Source organism: Zootoca vivipara, chromosome 8, assembly GCF_963506605.1.
Source record: "Zootoca vivipara chromosome 8, rZooViv1.1, whole genome shotgun sequence".
NCBI lineage: Eukaryota > Metazoa > Chordata > Lepidosauria > Squamata > Lacertidae > Zootoca > Zootoca vivipara.
In genome coordinates, this window is record NC_083283.1 from 4,029,878 (window position 1) to 4,052,702 (window position 22,825).

The 22,825-nt window shown below is 47.4% G+C and overlaps 1 protein-coding gene across 1 annotated transcript in view; it reads right to left on the reverse strand.

Moving 5' to 3' along the window:
- The window catches only part of ADGRB1 (adhesion G protein-coupled receptor B1), a 340,537-nt gene that overhangs the window by 96,442 nt on the left and 221,270 nt on the right, over positions 1 to 22,825 (reverse strand). The window contains exon 19 of the mRNA XM_060277561.1: positions 2,586 to 2,736. Coding sequence (XP_060133544.1) covers positions 2,586 to 2,736 — 151 coding nt within the window. The remainder of the gene's footprint in view (positions 1 to 2,585; positions 2,737 to 22,825) is intronic.

A 22,825-nucleotide genomic window follows, 5' to 3' on the forward strand; every position in this document is an offset into this window, starting at 1 on the left:
GGCGGATGAGCAAAGGGAGAACAGATGGCATGGATCTGGGAGAATTTGTGAGGTCCTGTGCTGAACTAAAACTTCTGAAATGGGAATAGATGCAATTCTAAGATGTACTGGAAGTTGGAGTTCTAGACTGCATTCAGATATAAGAATAAACTATGGAAACGAGTTACAGTGAGCCTTAGCTCATGTGTTCTGCCTCCTTTTTCCTTCTTAAACATAGCCACAGCCACAAGGATAAGGAGCTTTCACTTCCAACAGTGTTTGACCACAGTTTAGTGTTACATCCCAACCCTGAACTTTAGTTCAACTATGGTTTGTTTTCTCTTATTCAAATCAATACAACCAGAATAATAGAAGCACTGAAAAGCAGCCCAGTATAGCCAGAAGATACATAAGAGCACCAGGAAAGCCAAATTTCACATTACACTGTGGAGAGGAAGTTCTAGGTGGCTCAATTTGTTGCATATAATATAAAATCTCACCAAACAGCACAAAACTTTTCAATGTCCTCCAAAACTTTGGCAACATCCAATTTATGAGTTACTTTTTACGGACTGGCCACTGTTTAGGGTTACATTCAGACCCTGAACTTTGGTTTGTTGATGCAAGCCAGTTTCATAAACCCAAATTGTTTTAACAGACCACAGTTGAGACCAACTAGGGTTTGTGGTTAATCAAAAAGCGAAAGTTTTCAATATTCTCGCGGTGACCCTGATGCATTATGTACAAACCCGCGCAAGACCCTGATGCATTATGTCCAAACATAACCACAACGGACGAGGGGGCAAAGGAAAGAGGATAGAAAGCATGCAACATAAACTGTCCGTATAGGACAGAGAATCTGGGTCCAATTGTATAAACCTCCAACCTGCTCTTACAATTGCTATCTACTCATTCAAGCAGAGAGAAAAAATAAAGAGGAGCAGTTAAGGTGAGGGAGAGCATTTTCACTTTTCTCACCTGGCTACAGAGCAAAAACTGGAAAAAAAACAGTGACTCGGTCGCCGTTGTTTCCTGCACAGACACACCACGAAAAATGCTGCTGTCCTCAAAACTTAAATTCCTAGAGCACCTAATCCCACAATGCAAGGCCTGGACTTTCGGAAACGGGTTAGGCTTTGGGCCTGCCATGGACTCAGGCAGGCACAGACAACACTGTTTCTTTAAAGCCACTTCAGTGCAGATGTTTCCATGGCAACTAGTGGACCAAATACATTAGTGTTTCTAATAATAAACCAAACCTTCATCTCGGGAAACCTGCCTTCCCCAACGCCCCCTATCTCCTCCCCTTGCCCCCATCTCTCCTCACTACCTTTTAGATTTTCCCCTCCCTCTCCCGGGATGAGCCGCTCTTCACAAAGTGAGGGAGGAGGGAGGAGAGAACGGCCTCGCAAGACCTGAAGCTCAAGATGATGGGCACCGAGAGCATCGTGGGATTGGTCCTAGATGGGAGAGCAGTTCACCTAGGGACCCGGAACACGGTGAAAGTCAACTGAAACACTGCAAAAAGGGGTGTGGACATGAGAGAAATAAAATCAAATCAAGGCATCTTTCCTTGCTTTCCTGTTTTACAAAGTCCAAGCAAAACTCATAAATGCCAATAATTCATGCCCTGACCAGGCAGTCCTCCTCCACGACAGCCTAGTTTTGATAACAAAGAAGCCACCATCTACCTTTTCCCTAAGAGCCCTCTTTACTTGTGCAAGAGCATGCGAGGCAAATCCTTTGACAAGCGCCAATACACCCTTTTGACCCCATTTTGAGGCACTGCTAAGAAGGCATCAAAGTAACTGGAGACAAAGCTGCCGTGACGCTACGAAATCACAAAAAGAATGTCCCCGAGAGGAGTCCCAGAGGGTTTGAGGAGCTGGGGGGAGATCAAAAGGTGCCAAAAAGATTCCTGAAAAAGGATCAACCAACAGTACTATATGACTCCATAGGCCTGAGATTCAGATGCATCCAAAGTCACAGATCTCCTCGCCCCACATCCCATTTACTCACTCACTCACCAAGCCTCTCCCATCTCCCTCTAATAGTCCAGGAAACCGGCCGAAAACTGCAGGTGACATAAGTGGGGAAGGGGGTCAGTTAGGGGTACCCAGTAGCCAGCATTGATGGAGTGGGGGGGGGGAGAAGGATGTTTTCAGGCAGCGAAAGACAACGGTGACATTTCAATGCTGCAATGATCTTGAACTGGATATTTTATTGTTGTTATTTAGGTCATAGCTTCTCAAAGACACATGTCAGTTGCCTTCTGACAATGGCGATGCTTATTGCAATGCACACATACACACACACACACACACACAAACACACAAACACACAAACACATATCCTTGCCATGCACACCCAGACAGAGACTCACACACGAGTGCGCACACCCAGCCTTGCACGGCACTGCTTGTCACACTGAAATGTCATCCGCTGGACCATTTCCTTTGCTTCTCTCTCTCTCTCTCTCTCCCTCTCTCTCTCTCTTTCTCTCTCTCCCTCCCTCCCTCCCCGCCTCCTTCTCGGCACATACACACACACACACATGCCAAGATTCCATTCCTTTGGATGCCGCACAGCCGGTGAGGCACACTTACCATTTCGGCACTCAGCTGGGCTAAGATGGCGAAGGTGGAGATTCTGTCACACAGGCATTTAGTTCGGAAAGGATCGACCGGGACTGTTCGGCAGCCACGCCAGGACCAGGCGCCAAGCTGAGACGAAGAGGAGGAGGAGGAGGAGGAGGGTCTGTGAAGGGAGGGGGAGGGGAGCCCAGTGCAGAGGGAGAGAGCAAGAGAGAGACAGAGAGGGAGGGAGAGAAAGACATGCACACAGAGAGAGGGAGAGAGAGGGAGAGACAGGAGGGAGAAAAAGAAAAACAGGCATCACTAACAAATTGCCAGAGGGAGAGAGAGAAGAAGAGAGAGAGAAAAAAACACAGGACAGCAGCAGCACCCAACCCCCATGCCCAGTGTACACGTGGCCCTCTCTCCCCCCCCACCCTCATATGACACCCCTCCAGTGACACATACCCAGTGCCTTCCCACACACCTGGCGCATCACTCCTGGCAGGCTTCATCAGCGCACCCCCATGTGACACTTCCCCCCTGCTGAGGCATGGCTCGTGATCCCCCCTCCTTTGAAAGATGCACTCCCCCCTCCCAAATAGCCTCTGATCCATAATGCTCTCCTTCTATGGCTTGCTGTGGCTTAACTCGCCCCAACGGGCTCAGGACTTTCTCTTCTTTGTGATGACTGTCCCATCGCTCACACAGAGTGGACGCCACAGCAGAGGAGATGGACCACAATCTTGCCACTATGCTACATGCTCATCTGTGATCCGCATGGGCAGCTGTTTCATGTGCCCGTAGCATCACCCCCTGACACGCTCAATCTTCACTTTATTTCCCCCAAAGGGATGGCTTGCTTCCTTACCAAACTCAATCCGGCCGAAGACCTTCACTGGCGTGCATACACCTCCCTTCCCACTGACCAGGACACCTCTCGCACTCTGCACCACCAGCAACAACAACAACACCATGCTGTACTTTCACGAAGACTCTTGGTGTCACAACAACCCGAAACTCAGCGCCAAGCAGACAGCTGCTCTCTCTCCCACAACCCCAAGCCGGCACACGCCAGCACACACACGGCCTTCCCATGCTCACACACCCTCAGCCACAGCTGTCCACACACCCACAGCTATTATGCATTGAAAAGATGCTGCAGGGAAGAAAAAAATTTGCAAGGTGCACGGTGGGAAAATAGACTTTGCTGCTCAGCGCACTGCTTTGGAGTTTGCAGCCAATTCTGCTTTTCTGCTAAGCAGGAGATGTGCTCGTCTTGAAAATACCTGTTGGACTTATTCACACATTGCATTTGTGGATGAGCATTTCAAATCCACCAGGCGCACATTCACATCATGCATTCGAAGCTTTGAACTGCCACGGTGTGTCCCCAACCAAAGATTCATGTGAGCTGTAGTTTCTTAAAGGGCGCTGATAATTTTTAGGAGATCCCTATTCCCCTCAAAGAGCTACAATTCCCAGAGTGGCTTAACGGTCAACCCCACTTCACGGGGAACTCTGTGAATTGTAGCTCTGTGAGGGGGGCAGGGCATCTCTTCACAGCTCTTGCCACCTTAACGGCAGCTCCCAGAATTCTTTGGGGGATGCCACGATTCTTCCCAGTGCCTTAAATGCAGGGTGAGAATGTGGTTCAAGAGCACATCTAATAACTGGACTGTGTGACGTGGCCTTCACCCTTAAATAACCCTAACCCTTCCCTGAGGGGTTAATTTCTTGGTGGGGAAGGGAAGGGTGGGCACATCCTGAATCTCAAGAAACGTACACCAAAGAATAACTTCTTTATATGGGACTCTTAACTTCATCACCATCATGCATAGCTTGCCATGCAGAATGTTCCACAGTAAGCCACACCCAGCTGTGAAGGGAACAGCCCTTCTCATTGACGATGTCCTCCTGGCTTATTATTCCCTTCTTTTTAGGCCATCCTTCCAAGACATAGTGCCAAAGTTTCTCTCGATGCTTCCCAAACTCCCCAAGCTCCAATGGAAGACTTCCAAAGTCCTACAGAGTCTTCCCCACATGGCATGTTCTGGGCTGCATAACTCTCATATGGATGCAGATGCAGAAAACCTCCTTCATTTCCCCCCCCCCCCAGAGTTTTGCTTTTCTGCCCCTGCTGTCACAGAACTGCATTTCCATGATGTATAGTGCCAGCTTTCACGCTTCCTACTTTCAGGGAACCAGGGCTGAGCTGAAATCTATCAGAAGACATTCATTCTCCCGACCTTTTCTTTTTCCTTCCTCCATTTATTTTGTGATGGACCTAACTTTCCTCCCACGTTGCAAGACTTTGTGGAGGATGAAGAATGGGGGCCAGAGTGCCATTCCAAAAATGTTTAGGGGGGGGGGAAATAAACTATGGAAACTATGGAACTTGCTCCCACAGGGGACAGTAATGGTCACCAACTTAGATGGCTTTAGAAGAGGATTAGGCAAATTAATGGAGGAGAAGGCTATTGATGGCTCCTTGCCATGATAGCAATGCTCTGTCTCTACAGTTGGAGGCAGAACGGTGGACTACATAGGCCATTGGCCTGATCCAGCACCCTCTTCTTATGCTCTTAAATTCTTAAGCTGTACTCCTGCCACTTTAATGATGAGCTCCACCATCGTGAAATTGATGGAGGATTATCCTACTTCTGGGGTGGGGGGAATGCTTTCTCCCAATTTTTCTCCCTACAAATATGCTGAAAAATTTCCACAGGTTGTTTGCACTACAGGGAAGCTTTTCCTAATTCCACGTGTCTGCTGAGCACCAAGGCACCCCCAAGCACCTGCCCTGCTATCATGTATAGGAAGCTCTCAGAACATTGGTCCACTTAGCTCATTACTGTCCACACTGATTGGCAGAGGCTCTCTGGGATTTCAGGCATGGGGCATCATCTGGAGAAGGTGGGGGTTGAACCTGGCACCTTCCGGATGCAAAGCAGATGCAAAGTTACAAGAAAGGAGATTCCGACTAGACATTCGGAAAAAACTTTCTGGCAGTAAGAGCTGTTCAGCAGTAGAACAGACTCCCACGAGAGGTGGTGGACTCCCCTTCCTTAGAGGTTTTTAAATAGCGGTTGAATGGCCATCTGTCATGGATGCTTTAGCTGAGATTCCTGCATTGCAGGGGGGTGGACCAGATGACCCTTTGGGTCCCTTCCAGCTGTAAGATTCTATGATCTACCTCTGCACGTTGCAGAGGATTGTGGGGCAAATTTTGGATGCTCAGTTAATCTCTTGAGTCTCACAAGTTCCCCATGTGACTTAGGTCCTAATCAGATGAGCTGACAGGAGACCCATGAGTTCATCTTTGGTGGATTTTGTGAAAACCTGCTCCCCCTCCCCAACAAATTGAATGAGGGCCATGACACCGACTTGCCGTGTTTCTGTCCTGAATTTTCCATCCCTTGCTGCTATTTGCCTAGGCAGCCTCAGAACCCGGCCTTAATCCAAAGGATAGCCACCACCTCAGATGCATTCAAATGAGGAACAGGCACATTTGTCAGGGAAGATGGGGCTATCAATGACTACATGAGACTATGGCTATGCTCTGCCTCCACTTCTAGAGATAGGCAGGAAGAGTGATGATGTGCTCACATTCTTTTCACGAGTTTTCCATGGGGAAATCTGGTTGACCAGGATGCTGAATGAGATTGACCTTTGGCCTGATCCAGCATCTGGGCTTTTTCATTTCCTTATGATCCCACCCAGGGGCATTTTGCCTTTGAGATAAACCCTATGGTTGTGGAACCCCCCTGCAGCCTGCTCTAATTTGGCTTCAGAAGTGACCCCCAGAAACAGTCCACAGTTCTGCACAGTGGTAGAGATGTATAATGGAGATGCAATCGAGGGAAGTTTGCCCTCTGTTTTTGAACTTCTCATTTCTGATTCCCCGATAAGCTTCTCGGGAACCAGAGCATTCCCCAGAAAAACCATTTCAGGAACACCAGTCTGTGCAAAGATTCTGAGAACCAGCAGAGCTGTTTAGCAAACAATTCCTCACCCAGCATGGGCACTTCCAGCTGAAGGGCAGAGATTTAGAAGATAAAGCTTCCCAAAAAAGGACAGGCCCCTATAAACAGACAGTGAAATATATATTTGTGCAGTTGTGTTGATATCATGCAATATAAGGTGCATTGAATCTAACTTCAGCAGGGAGAAGGTCAGATCCTTTCCCCCAGAAAGCTTAAAGTTTAATAGAGATCTGGATCCCCGTGATACATTTAAAGCAGTAGCCTACCGCTTTAAGCAGTCCTAGCTTCCCCCAAAGAATCCCGGGAAATGTAGTTTGTTAAGGGTGCCGAGAGCTGTTAGGAGACCCCTGATCTCCTCACAGAGTTACACTTCTCACAGTTCCCTGGGGAAAGGGATTGGCAAGTCAAAGCGCTTTGGGAATTGCAGCTCTGTGGGGGAAATTGGAGCCTCCTGACAACTTTCAGCACCCTTAACATACTACAGCTCCCAGAATCCTTTGAGGGAAGCCATGACCGGTGCATATCATAGTGCTTTAAGTGTGCTTTCAATATTCGTTCATGGGCTTTGGGGATCTATTGTATGTACGTGAGTGTAAGAGAGAGAGAGAGAGAGAGAGAGAGAGAGAGAGAGAGAGAGAGAGAGAGAGAGAGAGAGGATGGCTAATACAATGATAGATGACCTCCCTGGAGGGATCTGATCACATCAGCTAGCTGTGGAGTACAGGTGAGTCCTAATCACATCCAACACAGAACATCTACCTGCAGGGTGATGTGGAGGCCTAAGGAGGGACGTGGATAATGAGGTGGGAGAGACCCAGCTCAGTCCATGGTTCAAGAGCTCAAGGGGGAGGGAGGGGAGTAGTTTAAAGACAATCCTTCAAGCCTTGACATCAGGCCTCATCACCTTTGTAATGTTGTAAAGAGGCCAGGCTAGGAGGGAACACAGCGGTAATTGAAAGCACGAGGTACCTGTAGACTCAGAAGGTACCCCAGGGGCCACCTCTACCCATTACCCCTGCAATGCGGATATCGCAGCAAATCAAAATAATAAGGGAGACGTGAACTGAGTGAGGTGGTGGGGCTGGGCAAGAATGTCAAAGGATAGGAGGAAAAGGATTAGCCTCTGTATCCATTCGGAAGAGGCGAGTTTGGATGAAACATAGAAGCTGCAGGTGGGATGGTCCTCGGGGGGCCACAGCGCCTCAGCCCACATGGCTTTCTCATCAAAGCCTCTGTAATGGCATTGTGATGTCAGACGTAGCACTATGATGTCATCACAGAGCTGCGTTGGGGCAGGGTGACCCTGTGCTCAAGTAGTGCTTGTGGGTTTCCGACAGGCATTTATCTGGTTAGCCACAGTGAGAACAGGACGCTGCACCTAACCTGACAACCCTCAGAGTCATGGGTTCGAGCCCCACATTGGGTGAAAGATTCCTACGCTGCAGAGGGTTGGACTAGATGACCCTTGGGGCCCTTCCAGCTCCACAGTTCTATGATGACTAGATGGGCCATTGGCTTGATCTAGCAGGCCTCTTCTTTATTTGTCTTTATATTTTTATGGATTGCCAGCTCTCCCTGCCCCATAGACAAAATGTCCTCCCTTGCCACATTTCTGTGCTAATCTGTAGCCTCAAAACAACAACAGAAAAACCCTACATGAAAATTCACATGCAAATATGGCGATTGGTGGTGCCCCTTTCAGCCCAAACCTGTCTTCACCTGACATATCTGATGCCAAGGGTAAGGCTAAATGAATGTGGCTTGTAGAAGACAACCTCATGGACCATATGGGGGAGCCCTGGTGGGCCAAGTCAGACCCACAAGCAGAGGCCCCCCACTGCTGCAAAATATATGCATTACTTATTCATAGTAAAAAGCGTAATTTGTAGTTTCCGTCCAGTGGATAAGTGAGTCTAAATCTGTGCATTAGCCTGGAATGTATGGCTCAGATCAGTGCTTAATGGAATTTGCAACGATCATGTTCTCAGAGCGTCCTTTTACCACAAAACGCCTCCTCTGCAGCTGTTGCTGGTGTGACTTCCTTCAGAAGCAACTTCTGGGTCAACTTCTCAGGAAGAAACAGCACTGCTTGGGCCCTGGGAATAGAGTGAATTAAGGACTCCTCTCCACTCAAGAGGAAGTGGAGCAGCCACCGCTCAACAGCTCAGCAGCTCTGCTCTACTGGGGTCTTTTTTTCTGACCTGCTCTGAGGTCGGATTCTGGCTAGGATCCATCTGCCAGGTTGATTACTAATTCAGAGAGCAGGAGACGGAGTCAAAGTTAATTCTCCTCCTAAAAAAACCCCCAAAGCAATTTCCATTTGCAGCCTCGGCAGTTTCAAGCATCCTTTCGCACCCCAAGGACAAGCAAGCTGCCCAGTTAGATTGAGGAGCATGGGCTTGCATGGACCACCGAAAGGATTTGCAATTTGAGGCTCAGGCATGCGGCAACTGCACACCTCTCAGAGGTTGCTAAGCATTCAGGACAGGCCTAGAGGCTCTGGCATTTAAGCAGCCTGGTGCTCTCTTTCAATCTCGGACACAGTGGTGCCTGGTGCCCTTTGAGTCAGGTAGGGTGGAAGGCAAGGAGACCGACAGGGGGAGCCAGAGCAAATGACAGGCAAAGCCACTTCCTGGATATGTAAGAAGGTAGGCCAACTGAAGGGACCCAGGTGGCGCTGTGGGTTAAACCACAGAGTCTAGGGCTTGCTGATCAGAAGGTCGGCGGTTCGAATCCCTGCAATGGGGTGAGCTCCCGTTGCTCGGTCCCAGCTCCTGCCAACCTAGCAGTTCGGAAGCACGTCAAAGTGCAAGTAGATAAATAGGTACCACTCTGGCGGGAAGGTAAACAGCGTTTCCATGCGCTGCTCTGGTTCGCCAGAAGAAGCTTTGTCATGCTGGCCACATGACCTGGAAGCTGTCTGGGGACAAACGCCGGCTCCCTCGGCCTATAGAGCGAGATGAGCGCCGCAACCCCAGAGTCGGACACGACTGGACCTGATGGTCAGGGGGGCCCTTTACCTTAGGCCAACTGAGGTTGGTGGGCAGTTTCCCTTTCATACATCTCTATTCGGCCCTTGGGATTCTCCCCAGGCAACAGCCCATCCCAGAGGCCACAACTCCTTGGGTTCTTTCTTGTGCGGCTAGAAAGTGCCACTGAATTGTGATCATGCCTTTTGCTTGCCTGGAAGGAAGTTAGAGATAGGGCTGTGTGTGCAAGTCCTGAAATCTAGTGTCCAGATCAAGAGAAGTAACAGTACCACTCTATTCTGCCTTGGTCAGACCACGCTTGGACTACTGTGTCCAATTCTGGGCACCACGATTTAAGAAGGATGCTGGCAAGCTGGAATGGGTGCAGAGGAGGGCAACCAAGATGATCAAGGGTTTGGAAACCAAGCCCTATGAGGAATGGTTAAAGCAGCTGGCTATGTTTAGCCTGGGAAAGAGGAGGCTGTGAGGAGATATGATGGCCATCTTCAAATATCTCAAGGGCTGTCACATGGAAGAAGGAACAAGCTTGTTTTCTTCTGTGCAGAGGGCAGGACTCAAACCAATGGCTTCAAGTTACAGGAAAGGAATATTCTGACTAAACATCAAGAAAAAATTTCTGATAATAAGAGCTGTATAAAGATTTGAACTCAGATCATCCAGCCTCAATACTCCAGACCAATAGATCCTACAGCACGAAAGGGGGTTAAAGCCTAAGAAAAATGCAATGGGAGATAAGAAAACAAACACTGTGCTTTGCTTGTTTCCCCTGATGTTCTTGGAAGGCCACGAAGGTGGGAGAGAATCTATAATCTGATAATTATTCAATTATCTCTTTAAAAACCAATGAGATGGCTATTGATCCAGTTTATCCTGGGCATGGAAACAAATGGAGACGGGCAGAGAGAATCGTCCATGGAGGGACTTCTCGATTTCAAAGCATCCTGTTTTCACAATCACACCAAAAGGAACTCCTGACCTGTGTAGAGAACATGAGAATTGGTTGATTTGAAAACAAAAATTGTGTTAGCAAAGAGCTGGGGGAGGGAGAGGAGCATTGGCAGAGGCAAACCAGGCCGTCTCCCATCTGTGTTTCCAAAGCTAATGGCTTCTAACTGAACCAAAGCTTTGTAGAGAGGACAAGATTAGTGAACCACCGGCCAATTAGCCGCTGGGCGGGGGGGAGAAAGCTCATATTACAGCTTTCAGTCTGAAGCCTTAATTAACAAAAAAAGCATTCCATGGCACCTAGAAATCCATATCACCATCAAAATAAAACATATGGCTCACTAAATACCCAGAAGATTATCTGGGGTGAGAGAGAGAGGGGAGATTACCAGTCCCAGACATAATAACTACAGCTGCCGCTGGATTCCCCTATATACTCTGTGGGAATCTGGCGACACATTCTAGCAGGGCATTTGACCTGGCAGGGAAATGTGTGTGCCCTTTCCAAATCCAGAGGGGGAACCCCTCTGTCCTTGACTTCTGCTTGTAGTTGAAAAGTGCTCACACAGAATCGGATGCTGGTTAGCAGTTTATCACACTGCAGAACGTATCCTGCAGGTCCCAGTAGGACTGCTTTTGTGAGCTGGTGTGCCACAGTGGCTAAGGGAGGATGGGGAATCTGAGCTTTAGCTACCGTTTGCGTGGGCATTTCAAATTTACCCAGCTCGAGAAAATCCCATAGAGCTTGATTCCAGCCCTTCTGCTTGCCGTCTCCTCCCGCAGCCCCTTAGTTTTGAGAAGGAAGAGTTGGAAAGAACTAGAGATGGACCTAGGTAGGTTCACACGAAAATGGTACCAGACAAATTGCCCAGTCTGGATAGCTCAGTAAGTTAGAGCATGCTGCTGATAACTCAAGGTTGCAAGTTTGATCCCTGTAAGGGACAGCTGCATGGTCTTGCATTGCAGGGGGTTGGACTAGATGATCCTCAGGGTCCCTTCCAACTCTACGATTCTATCTAATCCTAACCATTCTTATTCCCACATTCTGCTATTTGATATTCTTCTAACTGGAGATGTCAAGGACTGGAACCTGGAACCTTCCTCATGCAAATTATTTTTATTTATTAATTTTGTATACCACCATATACATGTAGATCTCCGACTGGGCAATGGGTTCTCTCTGAAGGGGGAGGATATTTAGGTTAGATGATGTGAATTCCCAAATAGAGAACATTTCCTTTCTTATGGGAATGCAGATAACCAGACAGGACAAAGAGGCAAATACAGTCCCCACTGTGACTTGCCTGGATGAGACAATGGATTCAACAGCCTCCGACCCACTTCAAAGCCATCACCATCTGCCCCCCAAAAGAGGACACTGGATTAAGGATTAACTGGTGCTAAGATGAGGAAGCTGTTGTTACACATTCAGCAAAAGCAACAGAAATCCCCCCTCCCCCCAAAATCAAGAATTTGTAGATGTTAATGCATCTGGATTCCCAGAGCGTCTCCTATTGCGCACGGTCCTCTCTCTCCCTGGTTGAGTTGAGAAAGACTTAAAAGTGGAGTAAGGGAGCTTGTCATTAAGAGAAATGCTTTGACGGCTGATCTGTACAGTCAGCTGAGAGGGAAGGAGATACTGGGAGAGCAAGAAATGGGCCGCTCGTGTGTGGTCTTCCCTGGGGGGAAGCGACGGTAGTCTTTCAATTGCTCATTAGGACCCAACCTGAGAGCAGAGGAGAAAACCCAGGATGCAGGAGCAAAAATAAATGTCTCTGGCATCAGATATGTAGTAGGCGATCTAAATTCTCGCCGGTCATTAAAAAACAGCAACAGCAACACGACACCTTTGTGCTATATATCTGTGCCTTTCTGCATGATGGATTCACACTTGTTTGTTTTCGTGCGCACAGAGGAATTGGCGGGTGTTATTTTGTTCCACCCCACTGAGTCACTCGAGAAAAGAGATTTGTTTGCACACTGTGTATAAATATCTTATAAATATCAAGAATGAATGTTAAGAAGATAGCAGGGGGGCTGGCTGATGGAGTGGACGAAGGGACCATCTAGTCCAGCGTTCTGTCCCCATTTAAAGCCATATGTGGCTTGGGACCCTCGTACCTACGGGACCGCCTCTCCTGGTATGCCCCACGGAGGACCTTAAGGTCCACAAATAACAATATTTTGGAGATCCCGAGCCATAAGGTGGCTGGATTTGACATCTTTCCACAGGGCCTGCAAGACGGAGTTGTTCCACCTGGCCTTTGGGCTGGACTCAGTCTGACCACTATGTTTTTCCTCCCTTATGGTTTTGATTTGGGCCATTTTAAAATGAGGCTGCATTTTTAAAAATAATAAATAAATCTGGATTATATTTTAATCCACATTTTAATCGATTGTTTTTCTTTCTTTTACGTTTTGTTGTGATCTTGTTGGTGTCAGCCACCCTGAGCCTGGCTCTCGCTGGGGAGGGGGGTATAAATAAATTATTATTATTATTATTATTAGCCAACCCAAAGTTCCAAGGGGATAAACCCACAAGCACGGCACAATAGCCATCCGGTGGCCAGTCTGGTATTATGAATCAGGAGGGGCCTTGCAAAAGGGTGAAAAATATCATTAAATGTGGAACAAGCTCTTTAAAAAATAATATATATATTTTTTTTTTTTGCTCCTGTCTCCAGTAAGAGACAGGGCTGGTCCAAGACTTTGTCCTGCCTCAAGGAAAGGATGAGATGACCTTGCCCCATTCCATGCTGAAAACATTCAGCACTGGTGACCGGACAGCTCCTTCCACCACATCTATGGACAGTAGACAACTTTAGAGACTACAAACCATCTCTCTCTCCTCCATCTTTCTTGCTCCTCCACTGGAAGCCAACACATTGTCTACAAATGCTGCAATACAGCAGCTGAATGTGTCATGTGAGCAGAATGACACACACACACACACACACACACCTATGAGGGCTGCTGGAGTATAAGGCCTGGGCTGCCTGCCTGCCTCTCTGCTCAATCACTCAGTATGGGGCTTTCCCCCCCAGTGGGCAAGATGGGTCGACAGCTCAGGGCTGCAACAAGCAAGCATTGGTGGGCGTACACTGAGTAGGACGTAGTGGAAGGAAGTGATCATTACTCATTGGTCACAGAAATGCACTTTGCACATGCTCTAGTGGCACCATTAGATACAGCCAGGGAGGCGGCTCATGAGAAATGTAGTGGGGGCTGCTGCTGCTGCCCAAGGTGGGTGCCTCATTCTGTCTAATGATGGGCTTGGTCCTGGGCAGGGAGCTGCACAGAAAGAATATTCTTTCCATCATGCTAGAGTGTAGAGATGCACTCTTAGCTTCTCACTTGGCTTCATTCGCTTGTACTCACTGGGAGTGGAAGATGAAGGACAGAGGGAGATTTGCTGGTGAATTTAAAGGCATGGGCTCCCCTTTTACTCAATGGATTGAAGCCATTCAATGGATTGAAGTGCATACTTTTCGTGGGCCTGGGACCTCTGAGTCCTCTCCCGGTTCTATTTCTACATGAAGTCATGGAAAGTAGGATATTCATCATGGTACCATAGCTGCCAAGTTTTCCCTTTTCTCGCGAGGAAGCCTATTCAGCATAAGGGAAAATCCCTTTAAAAAAGGGATAACTTGGCAGCTATGCATGGTACTGAATGGAATATCTGTACAGTAGTACCTCTGGTTAAGAACTTAATTCGTTCCTGAGGTCTGTTCTTAACCTGAAACTGTTCTTAACCTGAGGTACCACTTTAGCTAATGGGGCCTCCTGCTGCCACTGCGCCGCTGGAGCACGATTTCTGTTCTCATCCTGAAGCAAACTTCTTAACCTGAGGTACTAATTCTGGGCTAGAGGAGTCTGTAACCTGAAGCGTTTGTAACCTGAAGTGTCTGTAACTTGAGGTACCACTGTACTTGGTGGCAGTGCACGTCTCAACAATAGATGATAGAGACTCGCCAGAGGGTGGTACAGACCTGATATGAAGCACCCCCATCTTACTTCCAAACTCCCAGACGCATCAGGCATAATAGCATAAGAAGAGCCTGCTGGATCAGGCCAGTGACCCATCTAGCCCAGCATCCTGTTCTCACAGTAGCCGCCCAGATGCCTGTGGGAAACCAGCAAGCAGGATTCGGCCACAAGAGCCCTCTCCCCTTCTGTGGTTTCGAGCAACTGGAGTTTAAAAGCATTGCTGCCGCCAACCGTGGAGGCCCGGCCACCAAGTCTAGTAGCCATCCATGGCCCTCTCCTCCATGAATTTCTCTAATCCTCTTTTGGTAGCCATCACCGAAGCTTTTTCAGATCAAGTGACTGTCATTATCGTGCTTATCTATGCCACGTCAATCATGCGCTTGGGCACATCTGTTTAATTCCTGGAAGAAAACAAAACAAAAAACCCCCACACAGTCTCTATTCCACTGTTGGAAAGACATCTCCCCACCCCCACCCCCTCTGTTGGACTTTTGCCTCCTGGATCTGTGAAGGAAGCTCCTGTGACAGCTGGATGGTTCGGCCTAAATATCCCCCTCCCACAATGAACCTACATTTGACTCAAGCTGTCTTGTCCTATTTGCAACTCCGGGAAGAGTGGCTGCCCTTCCCTGATCCCAGCCGAGAAAATGCTGAATCGCTTCTTGCTCTCATCATTATGCTGCATTTGCTGCACTTGCCCTCGATGCATGACACTTTGCATTAGGGCTGGGAAGTTCGGGGAAGGGCCGTAGCTCAGTGGCAGAGCATCTGCTTCGCATGCAGAAGGTCCTAGGTTCAATTCCCGCCACCTCCAGGTAGATGATGCCCCTCTCTGATGCCCTGGAGAGACACTGCCGGTCTGTGCATGTAACTCTGACACAGCAGAAGGAAGCTTCCTATATCTCTAAGTTATGGGGGTCGGGGGTGAGAATAGTAAAATGAGATACAGTACTATATATGCCTTCCATGCTAACTGAGCCTAGGGCTTGCTGATCAGAAGGTCAGCAGTTCGAATCCCCATGGCGGGGTGAGCTCCCGTTGCTTGGTCCCAGCTCCTGCCAGCCTAGCAGTTCGAAAGCACGTCAAAATGCAAGTAGATAAATAGGAACCGCTCCAGCGGGAAGGTAAACAGCATTTCCATGCGCTGCTCTGGTTCACCAGAAGCAGCTTAGTCATGCCGGCCACATGACCTGGAAGCTATATGCTGGCTCCCTCGGCCAATAATGTGAGATGAGCGCGCAACCCCAGAGTCAGTCACGACTGGACCTAATGGTCAGGGGTCCCTTTACCTCTACATTTTACATAATACCATTTACCTGCCAGCAACCCAAGGACCAAGGTCTATGAGTGTAACTGGGGATTTTCTACATTTTTTCTCCAAGTAGAGAAACAATTTCAGTTTCATATACGACCTTATACATCTCAAGACTTATTCCTTATATACCCAGCAGATCTCTGCAGTGTTCAGGAAAGTGTCTATTGCAATCTTCACAATTCTCAGACCTCAGAGCAGGGCTTTTAGTGTGGCTGCTCCTCTCTCATACCCTCCAACATTTCTCCAATGTAAGTAGGCATGTCCCATTCCAGAATGATAATTTCACTATTTATATCCCACACCTCTTATTGGGTTGCCCCATCCACTCTGGGCAGCTTCCAACATATATAAACACATAAAAATAAATAAATGGTTTTTTTTTAAAAAAAAGACTTCCCTATACAGGATTGCCTTCGGACTGCTCCGGGTTGGATAACTCCATACCCTCTAACATTTCTCCAATGAAAATAGGGACACCCTAAGGAAAAGTGAGACATTCTGGGATCAAATCAGAAACCGGGACGGCTTCTTTGAATCAGGGACGTCCCTGGAAAATTGGGGCACTTGGAGGGTCTACAGCACTTCTGCTGAGATACAACAGGAACTCACTAGCTACTCTAATTGAACACATTTTTGTCCCAACAGGCTTTTCCAGATGTATAAATGGGTCTTTGATGCAAAGGCCCATTGCTTAGGGTTTTAGTCTTGTTTTAAAAAGCATTTGTTGGTTTTGCATTTTTAACTGCTTTTAATAATCACATGTGTCAGTCGCCTTGAGATGGCTCTTTAGAAGGCAATTAATAAATCATCAGCAACATTAATGCTGATGCACATGAATTACCAAAGCACATTAAGGCTCTGTGCAAAAAGGATATGTCGATATGGGCACCCGTTCACAGGAAGGTTCCTTCTTCAGCTATGATTTAATCAATGCACTTTTATGCACTGCTGATGTGTAAATTAAAAAAGAATAAGACAAAAAACACAGCACACCATGCACTTCTGGGCCCAGAGCACATACCAGAAATAGAAGAATGGTGGATTGCTAATGCATTGGTTCTGCTACAAAAACAAGATTAGGCAATGCAAGATCTCAACATCAGTGGAGTATTTGGAAGGAGATAATGTTTTAAGCACCTCCAGCTGCCAGTTGGAGGTGACTATATAAAAGGAGGACATGGAGGGTGGGGGAAATAATTTCTTCTGTTCACATTTTAATGCAGTCCCACCCAATCCACTCGTCCTGAACCAATTTGCAAACCAGCACACAGGACTCTTTCCAAATCTCACTTCTAATTTTGCAATGCAGTTCCCCAACTCAGAATGAATACAAATATATATATATATTTACAAAAAGTGCATGGTCATCCCTTCTAGACAGACTGACACAGTAGAAACCAGACTTGCCATGTTCACATGTTCTAAAGGTAAAGGGACCCCTGACCGTTAGGTCCAGTCACGGACGACTCTGGGGCTGCGCGCTCATCTCGCATTATTGGCCAAGGGAGCCAGCGTACAGCTTCCAGGTCATGTGGGCAGCATGACTAAGCCACTTCTGGTGAACCAGAGCAGTGCACAGAAACACCATTTACCTTCCCACCGGAGTGGTACCTATTTATCTACTTGCACTTTGACGTGCTTTCAAACTGCTAGGTTGGCAGGAGCAGGGACCGAGCAACGGGAGCTCACCCCATCACGGGGATTCGAACTGCCGACCTTCTGATCAGCAAGCCCTAAGCTCTGTGGTTTACACCACAGTGCCACCCATGTCCCCCCCCCACATGTTCTACTTACAAGTAATAAAGCACCATACTGCCCATTCTGTATCGTTCATTATCTTAATACTACAGGAATACTATAATAAATAGTACATGTTGATACTAATATGCAAGAGTCTGTGAGTGCAGGCAGATTATGTTAAATTCTCCCATTTTAAAATTGTATTTCATGTCATTATAAATATTTCAAGAAGAAACAAAAAAAGAGGTGTCAAATGCATTTTCTTCACCTTTCCCATGAGCATCGCTAGGGCCCAGGATTTATTGAAATTCCCATCATGTTCTGCCCTCCACAATATTTCACCACAGGACCTTGAGGCCATGGACTGATTCAGCAGGCACTGCAAAATGGCATTTCCCATCATGTTCCTCCTTTGCATGCAAAAGTGCCACATATTTTAAGACAATTAAAACACAGAGGAGATAGAGCAAAAGAAAAAAAAATCTAACTAATATCGGGGGGGAGGAGGGTTGGAACAATAACTTAGGGAGCAAAAACAGCGTTCATAATCATGTGTTTGCTCCATATCATTCACATGGGGAGGGGGCATTTGCAGAGGAGAGTCAACAGGAAGGAAGATGTGCTTAATACTTCCTGTCAGGCTGCTTTTGCCCATCCCCCCAACTAGAATCTGATTTCCAAAGAAAGCCCAGCATGCAAGAGAGGGAATGGGAATAGGAGCACATCAGCTGGGGAGAATTAGCAGGGGAGAATGCTCCTGCCACCTGATTGGCCTAGACCAGTGTCTTCTGGCTGCAGATGCTTTGGACTACAACTCCCATCAGGTTGTGCTGGCTGAGGACGATGAATGTTGTAATACAAAACATGCAGGAAGCCAAAAGTTGGGGAACACTGTGCTATACTAATGTCCCCGCCCTTTCATTTCCATTATTTCTCCAAAGGCAGTTTTCGGAACACACTTCTCCTGAAGTAGCATGGAGTTCACCCCCCTGTGCTTTATGAAAAGTTCTCCCTATTAATAATAAGCAAGGCACACTTGTTAGTGGTGCTGACCCCCCCCCAATTCTTCTGCTCTAGAATAAAGAGGGAGGTTGGGAATCTATTCAGTGGGGAATATTTAGAACTCAGCATCTGCTAGACAACTTCTCTGTAAAAGAGAAGTGAAAGCAAACTGTAACTGCATTCCTTAATTGGCAATGATCATAGCTGCCAAGTTCTCCCTTTTTTAAGGGAAATTCCCTTATGCTGAATAGGCTTCCTTGTGAGAAAAGAGAAAACTTGACAGCTATGGCAATATATATATATATATATATATATATATATATATATATATATATGCCATTTGTGGGGGAATCAAAGGCTACTTATTTAGACAGGAATGCGGCTATTTTATACTTTCCTTTTTTTATACACTCAGCTTTTTCTCCACCCACCTCAGTTTATTTTCTCTCAAAAAAGAAAGAAAGAAAGAAAGAAAGAAAGAAAGAAAGAAAGAAAACATTTTATGTCATTATCCCCACCACCAATCCACTTGCTCCAAACTGGGACAGATGTCAAAACATCTGTGTGAAACAGTCATCCGCTTTTCACACTGTTGTTAATCTCAGCTCTGGGGACAAAGCAAGAAGGATTGAGAAGAGTTTCCCCTAAGGGGAGATTCCTTCTGTTCTCTGGTGTGAGGACAGGGAGAGTGTGATTTTGCTAATTAAATACCTGCTAATGTGGAGGCAGCTGAAAGAGGGAGGCTTCTAATTAAAACGGGAAGAGGGTGGTGGGTGGTGGATATCAATCTGTTTGCCAAGGGCTCAGCTGGGGAGAGTGTCTCTCTTTCTCCCTCTCCCCGCCATAGCTCCCTGGATGGACCACACACAAGCATATCTCAACTCTGTGGGGTCTGGGAACATGTAAGTCTTCCACCACAGATTGCTCGATTTAATCAGATCAGAAATTTGCCCCACAAGGGCTGGCAAGCCGAGAGGGTTGCTAGCAGATTGCTAGTCATTCACACCATCCACTTTCTCAAGCACACTTGATGTTAGAAAAATCCCAGTTAATTGGGTGTTGTTTTCAAAGTCTATCTCCCCCACCCCCACCTTTCCTAGGACTTCCCCTACCCCTTTCCTCTTCCTGGATGTCAGAGGGTCATCGTGGCTACTCTAGAGTAACTCCGCTTGAGTCCAGTTTGTCTTTAAAGACGTTTATTGTGCAAGTTATTTACAGCGTAGAGACAGCTTAAAAACATGACCTCTCATCCCGAATCAGAATCCGGCAATGGCGTACATCTGTTCCTACGCCAGCAAAGTAGTCGGGACACCCCAAAACGCCTCCCCCATGACCTGAAAGATGCCCTTTCAGTTTCCTCCCTGAGCAGTCAGTGACAGGGGTCTCCAACATCCCTGAGCCCCTGTCTGCATCTCTCCGCCCCCGAGCTTTCCCATTGTTCCTCACTCTGATTTCTCTCCCCCTCCCAGTCTCTTCCTCCCCCTCTGACTGCTTCAGACCCACTGCTGCTCTCTGTCCTTGACGAGGTGGATGTCAGGATGATGGGGGCTGGCTCCCTGTAGGGAGTCACCCTTACACTGGGGTTGGGTTAATTAGGCATATAAGAGAGCTAGTGCTTTATAGTGATTACATTGCTGGACTGCAACCTGGGAGACCCAGATTGAAATCCTCACTCTGCCATGAAACTCATTGGGTTTGGAAAGACCTGTGTGTGAATCCCAGGGAAGCTATTGCCATTGAGAGAAAACACTGCTCTAAAGCAATGGAGTGCCCTGGGATAAGCTCAAATACCATCATTCCCTGTGCCAGTGACACCTCAAGAGGACTGCTTATAAGAACCCAAGGAGAGCCCTGCTGGATCAGGCCAATGGCTCATAAAGTTGGGCATCCTGTTCTCACAGTGGCCAGCCAGATGCCCCAAGCGAAACGCACAAGCAGGATCCGAGCACAAGTGCCCTCTCCCATCCTGTGGTTTCCAACAATGTATTCAGAAGCATTTCAGACTCCAACTGTGGAGGCAAAGCTTAGCCATCCTGGCCAGCAGCCACTGATAGCCTTAATCTCCATGAATCTGTCTAATCTTCTTTTAAAGTCAACTTGGTTGGTGGCCATCACTGCTTCCTGTGGTAGGGAGTTCCACAGTTTGCTGTGACTGTGAGCTACTTCAGAGGCACCGAATTCAGCCCAACACTGGGAGTGGGGGCCCCGTCACTTGGGCCTCCTGTCACACAGGTGTGACTTCCCATGCGCAGCGCACACATGAGGTGGCACGTGCATTGCAACACAAGGCCTTGCAGGGCCCATTACAGTGAGGCCAGGCCACTCAAGACTAAGGGGGGGGGGATTCAGCCCCATCCCAACAGATTTTGAAGTGAAGACACTTCAACCCTATAGCGCCTAAGCATTACTTGAAGAAGAACTTCATTTTATCTGTCCTGAACTTTTCAGCATTCAATTTCATTTCAATTTCATTGGCTGTCTTGTCTGTGAGTTCTAATGTTAGGAGAGAGGGAGATTAACTTTTCTCTATCCATTTTCTTCAGGCCATGCATTACTTAAAAAACTTCTATCATGTCACACCCTGCTATTTTATTATTATTATTTTTAGAAAAAGAGGTGGCAGAGCTCACCATGAACACCTCCCTCATTCTCTTACTGACTTTCAATAATAATAATAATAATAATAATAATAATAATAATAATAATAATATAATTATAATAATAATATATTTATAACCTGCCCATCTGGGTGGGTTTCCCCAGCCACTCTGGGAAGCTTCCAACAAAATATTAAAATACAAGAGTGCATCAAACATTAAAAGCTTCCCTAAAAAGGGCTGCCTTCAGGTGTCTTCTAAAAGTCTGGTAGTTGTTTTTCTCTTTGACACCTGGTGGGAGGGCGTTCCACAGGGGGGGGGTGCCACTACCGATAAGGCCCTCTTGCCTGGTTCCCTGTAACTTCGCTTCTTGCAGCGAGGGAACCGCCAGAAGGCCCTCGGCACTGGACCTCAGTGTCTGGGCGGAACAATGGGGATGGAGACACTAATTAAAAACCTGCTAATGTGGAGGCAGCTGAAAGAGGGAGGCTTCTAATTAAAACGGGAAGATTGTGGTGGGTGGTGGAAATCAATCTGTTTGCCAAGGGCTCAGTCTCTCTCTTTGTCCCTCTCCCTGCCATAGCTCCCTGGATGGACCACACACAAGCATAAAGGTAAAGGTAATGGGACCCCTGACCATTAGGTCCAGTCGTGACCGACTCTGGGGTTGCGTGCTCATCTCGCATTATTGGCCGAGGGAGCTGGCGTATAGCTTCCAGGTCATGTGGCCAGCATGACAAAGCCGCTTCTGGCAAACCAGAGCAGCACATGGAAACACCGTTTACTTTCCCGCTGTAGCGGTTCCTATTTATCTACTTGCATTTTGACGTGCTTTCGAACTGCTAGGTTGGCAGGAGCTGGGACCAAGCAACGGGAGCTCACCCCGTCACAGGGATTCGAACCGCCGACCTTCTGATCAGCAAGCCCTAGGCTCAGTGGTTTAACCACAGCGCCACCTGGGTCCCCCACACAGGCATATCTCAGCATAAATTCCAACTTAAGAAAAAGCCTTGAGGTAACCTCTTATTCACCATTTCTCTAAACTAAAAAAATCCCATCCTCCCAAAAACAAACAAACAAACTTTGACTTAGTGGCAACAGTTATTTGCCTGCTTTCACCATCTGACCTCAGATCAAATCAAATTCTAATAAATCCTTTCCTTGGAGGGAAACATATAATCCTTGTGCATTGGAGCTGTCCGTTCAGCACCACAGAAGCACCCTCTGCATTCCTAGGCATCTTCCATCTGAGGCTCAGCGCCACCTACTGCAATACAGCCTGACACACTATGCATCACAATTCCTCAGCAGTAGGTCAGTTGCATGACAAGTTTACCCCCACCCCCAACCCCCCACCCCGCTTGCGGTCCCAAGAAGCTGCCAGGGCTAAGTATCGACCCAGCTGTCAGCTGTGGCTCACGTGTGTCGCTGTGCACTAATCCACTTTGCCAGCCAGCTAAGAAGCCAATGCTTCTTAGGAGTCCTAACTACTCACAATTGCAGGGAGTGTGATGTGTTGGGATATGCCATGGTTCTAGGGCAGGGGTTGTCAATGCCGTGGCCATCAGTTCATCTAGCCAAAGAGGCCTTTTGTGGCACCCATGGGGTCTCCTCCCTCCCCAGTGAAATTAGTCTTGAAAGAAGCATCATGTTGCTGCTAATAGATTAGGGGTTTTTTTTTGGGGGGGAGGCAAATTTCATGCTAGGGGTC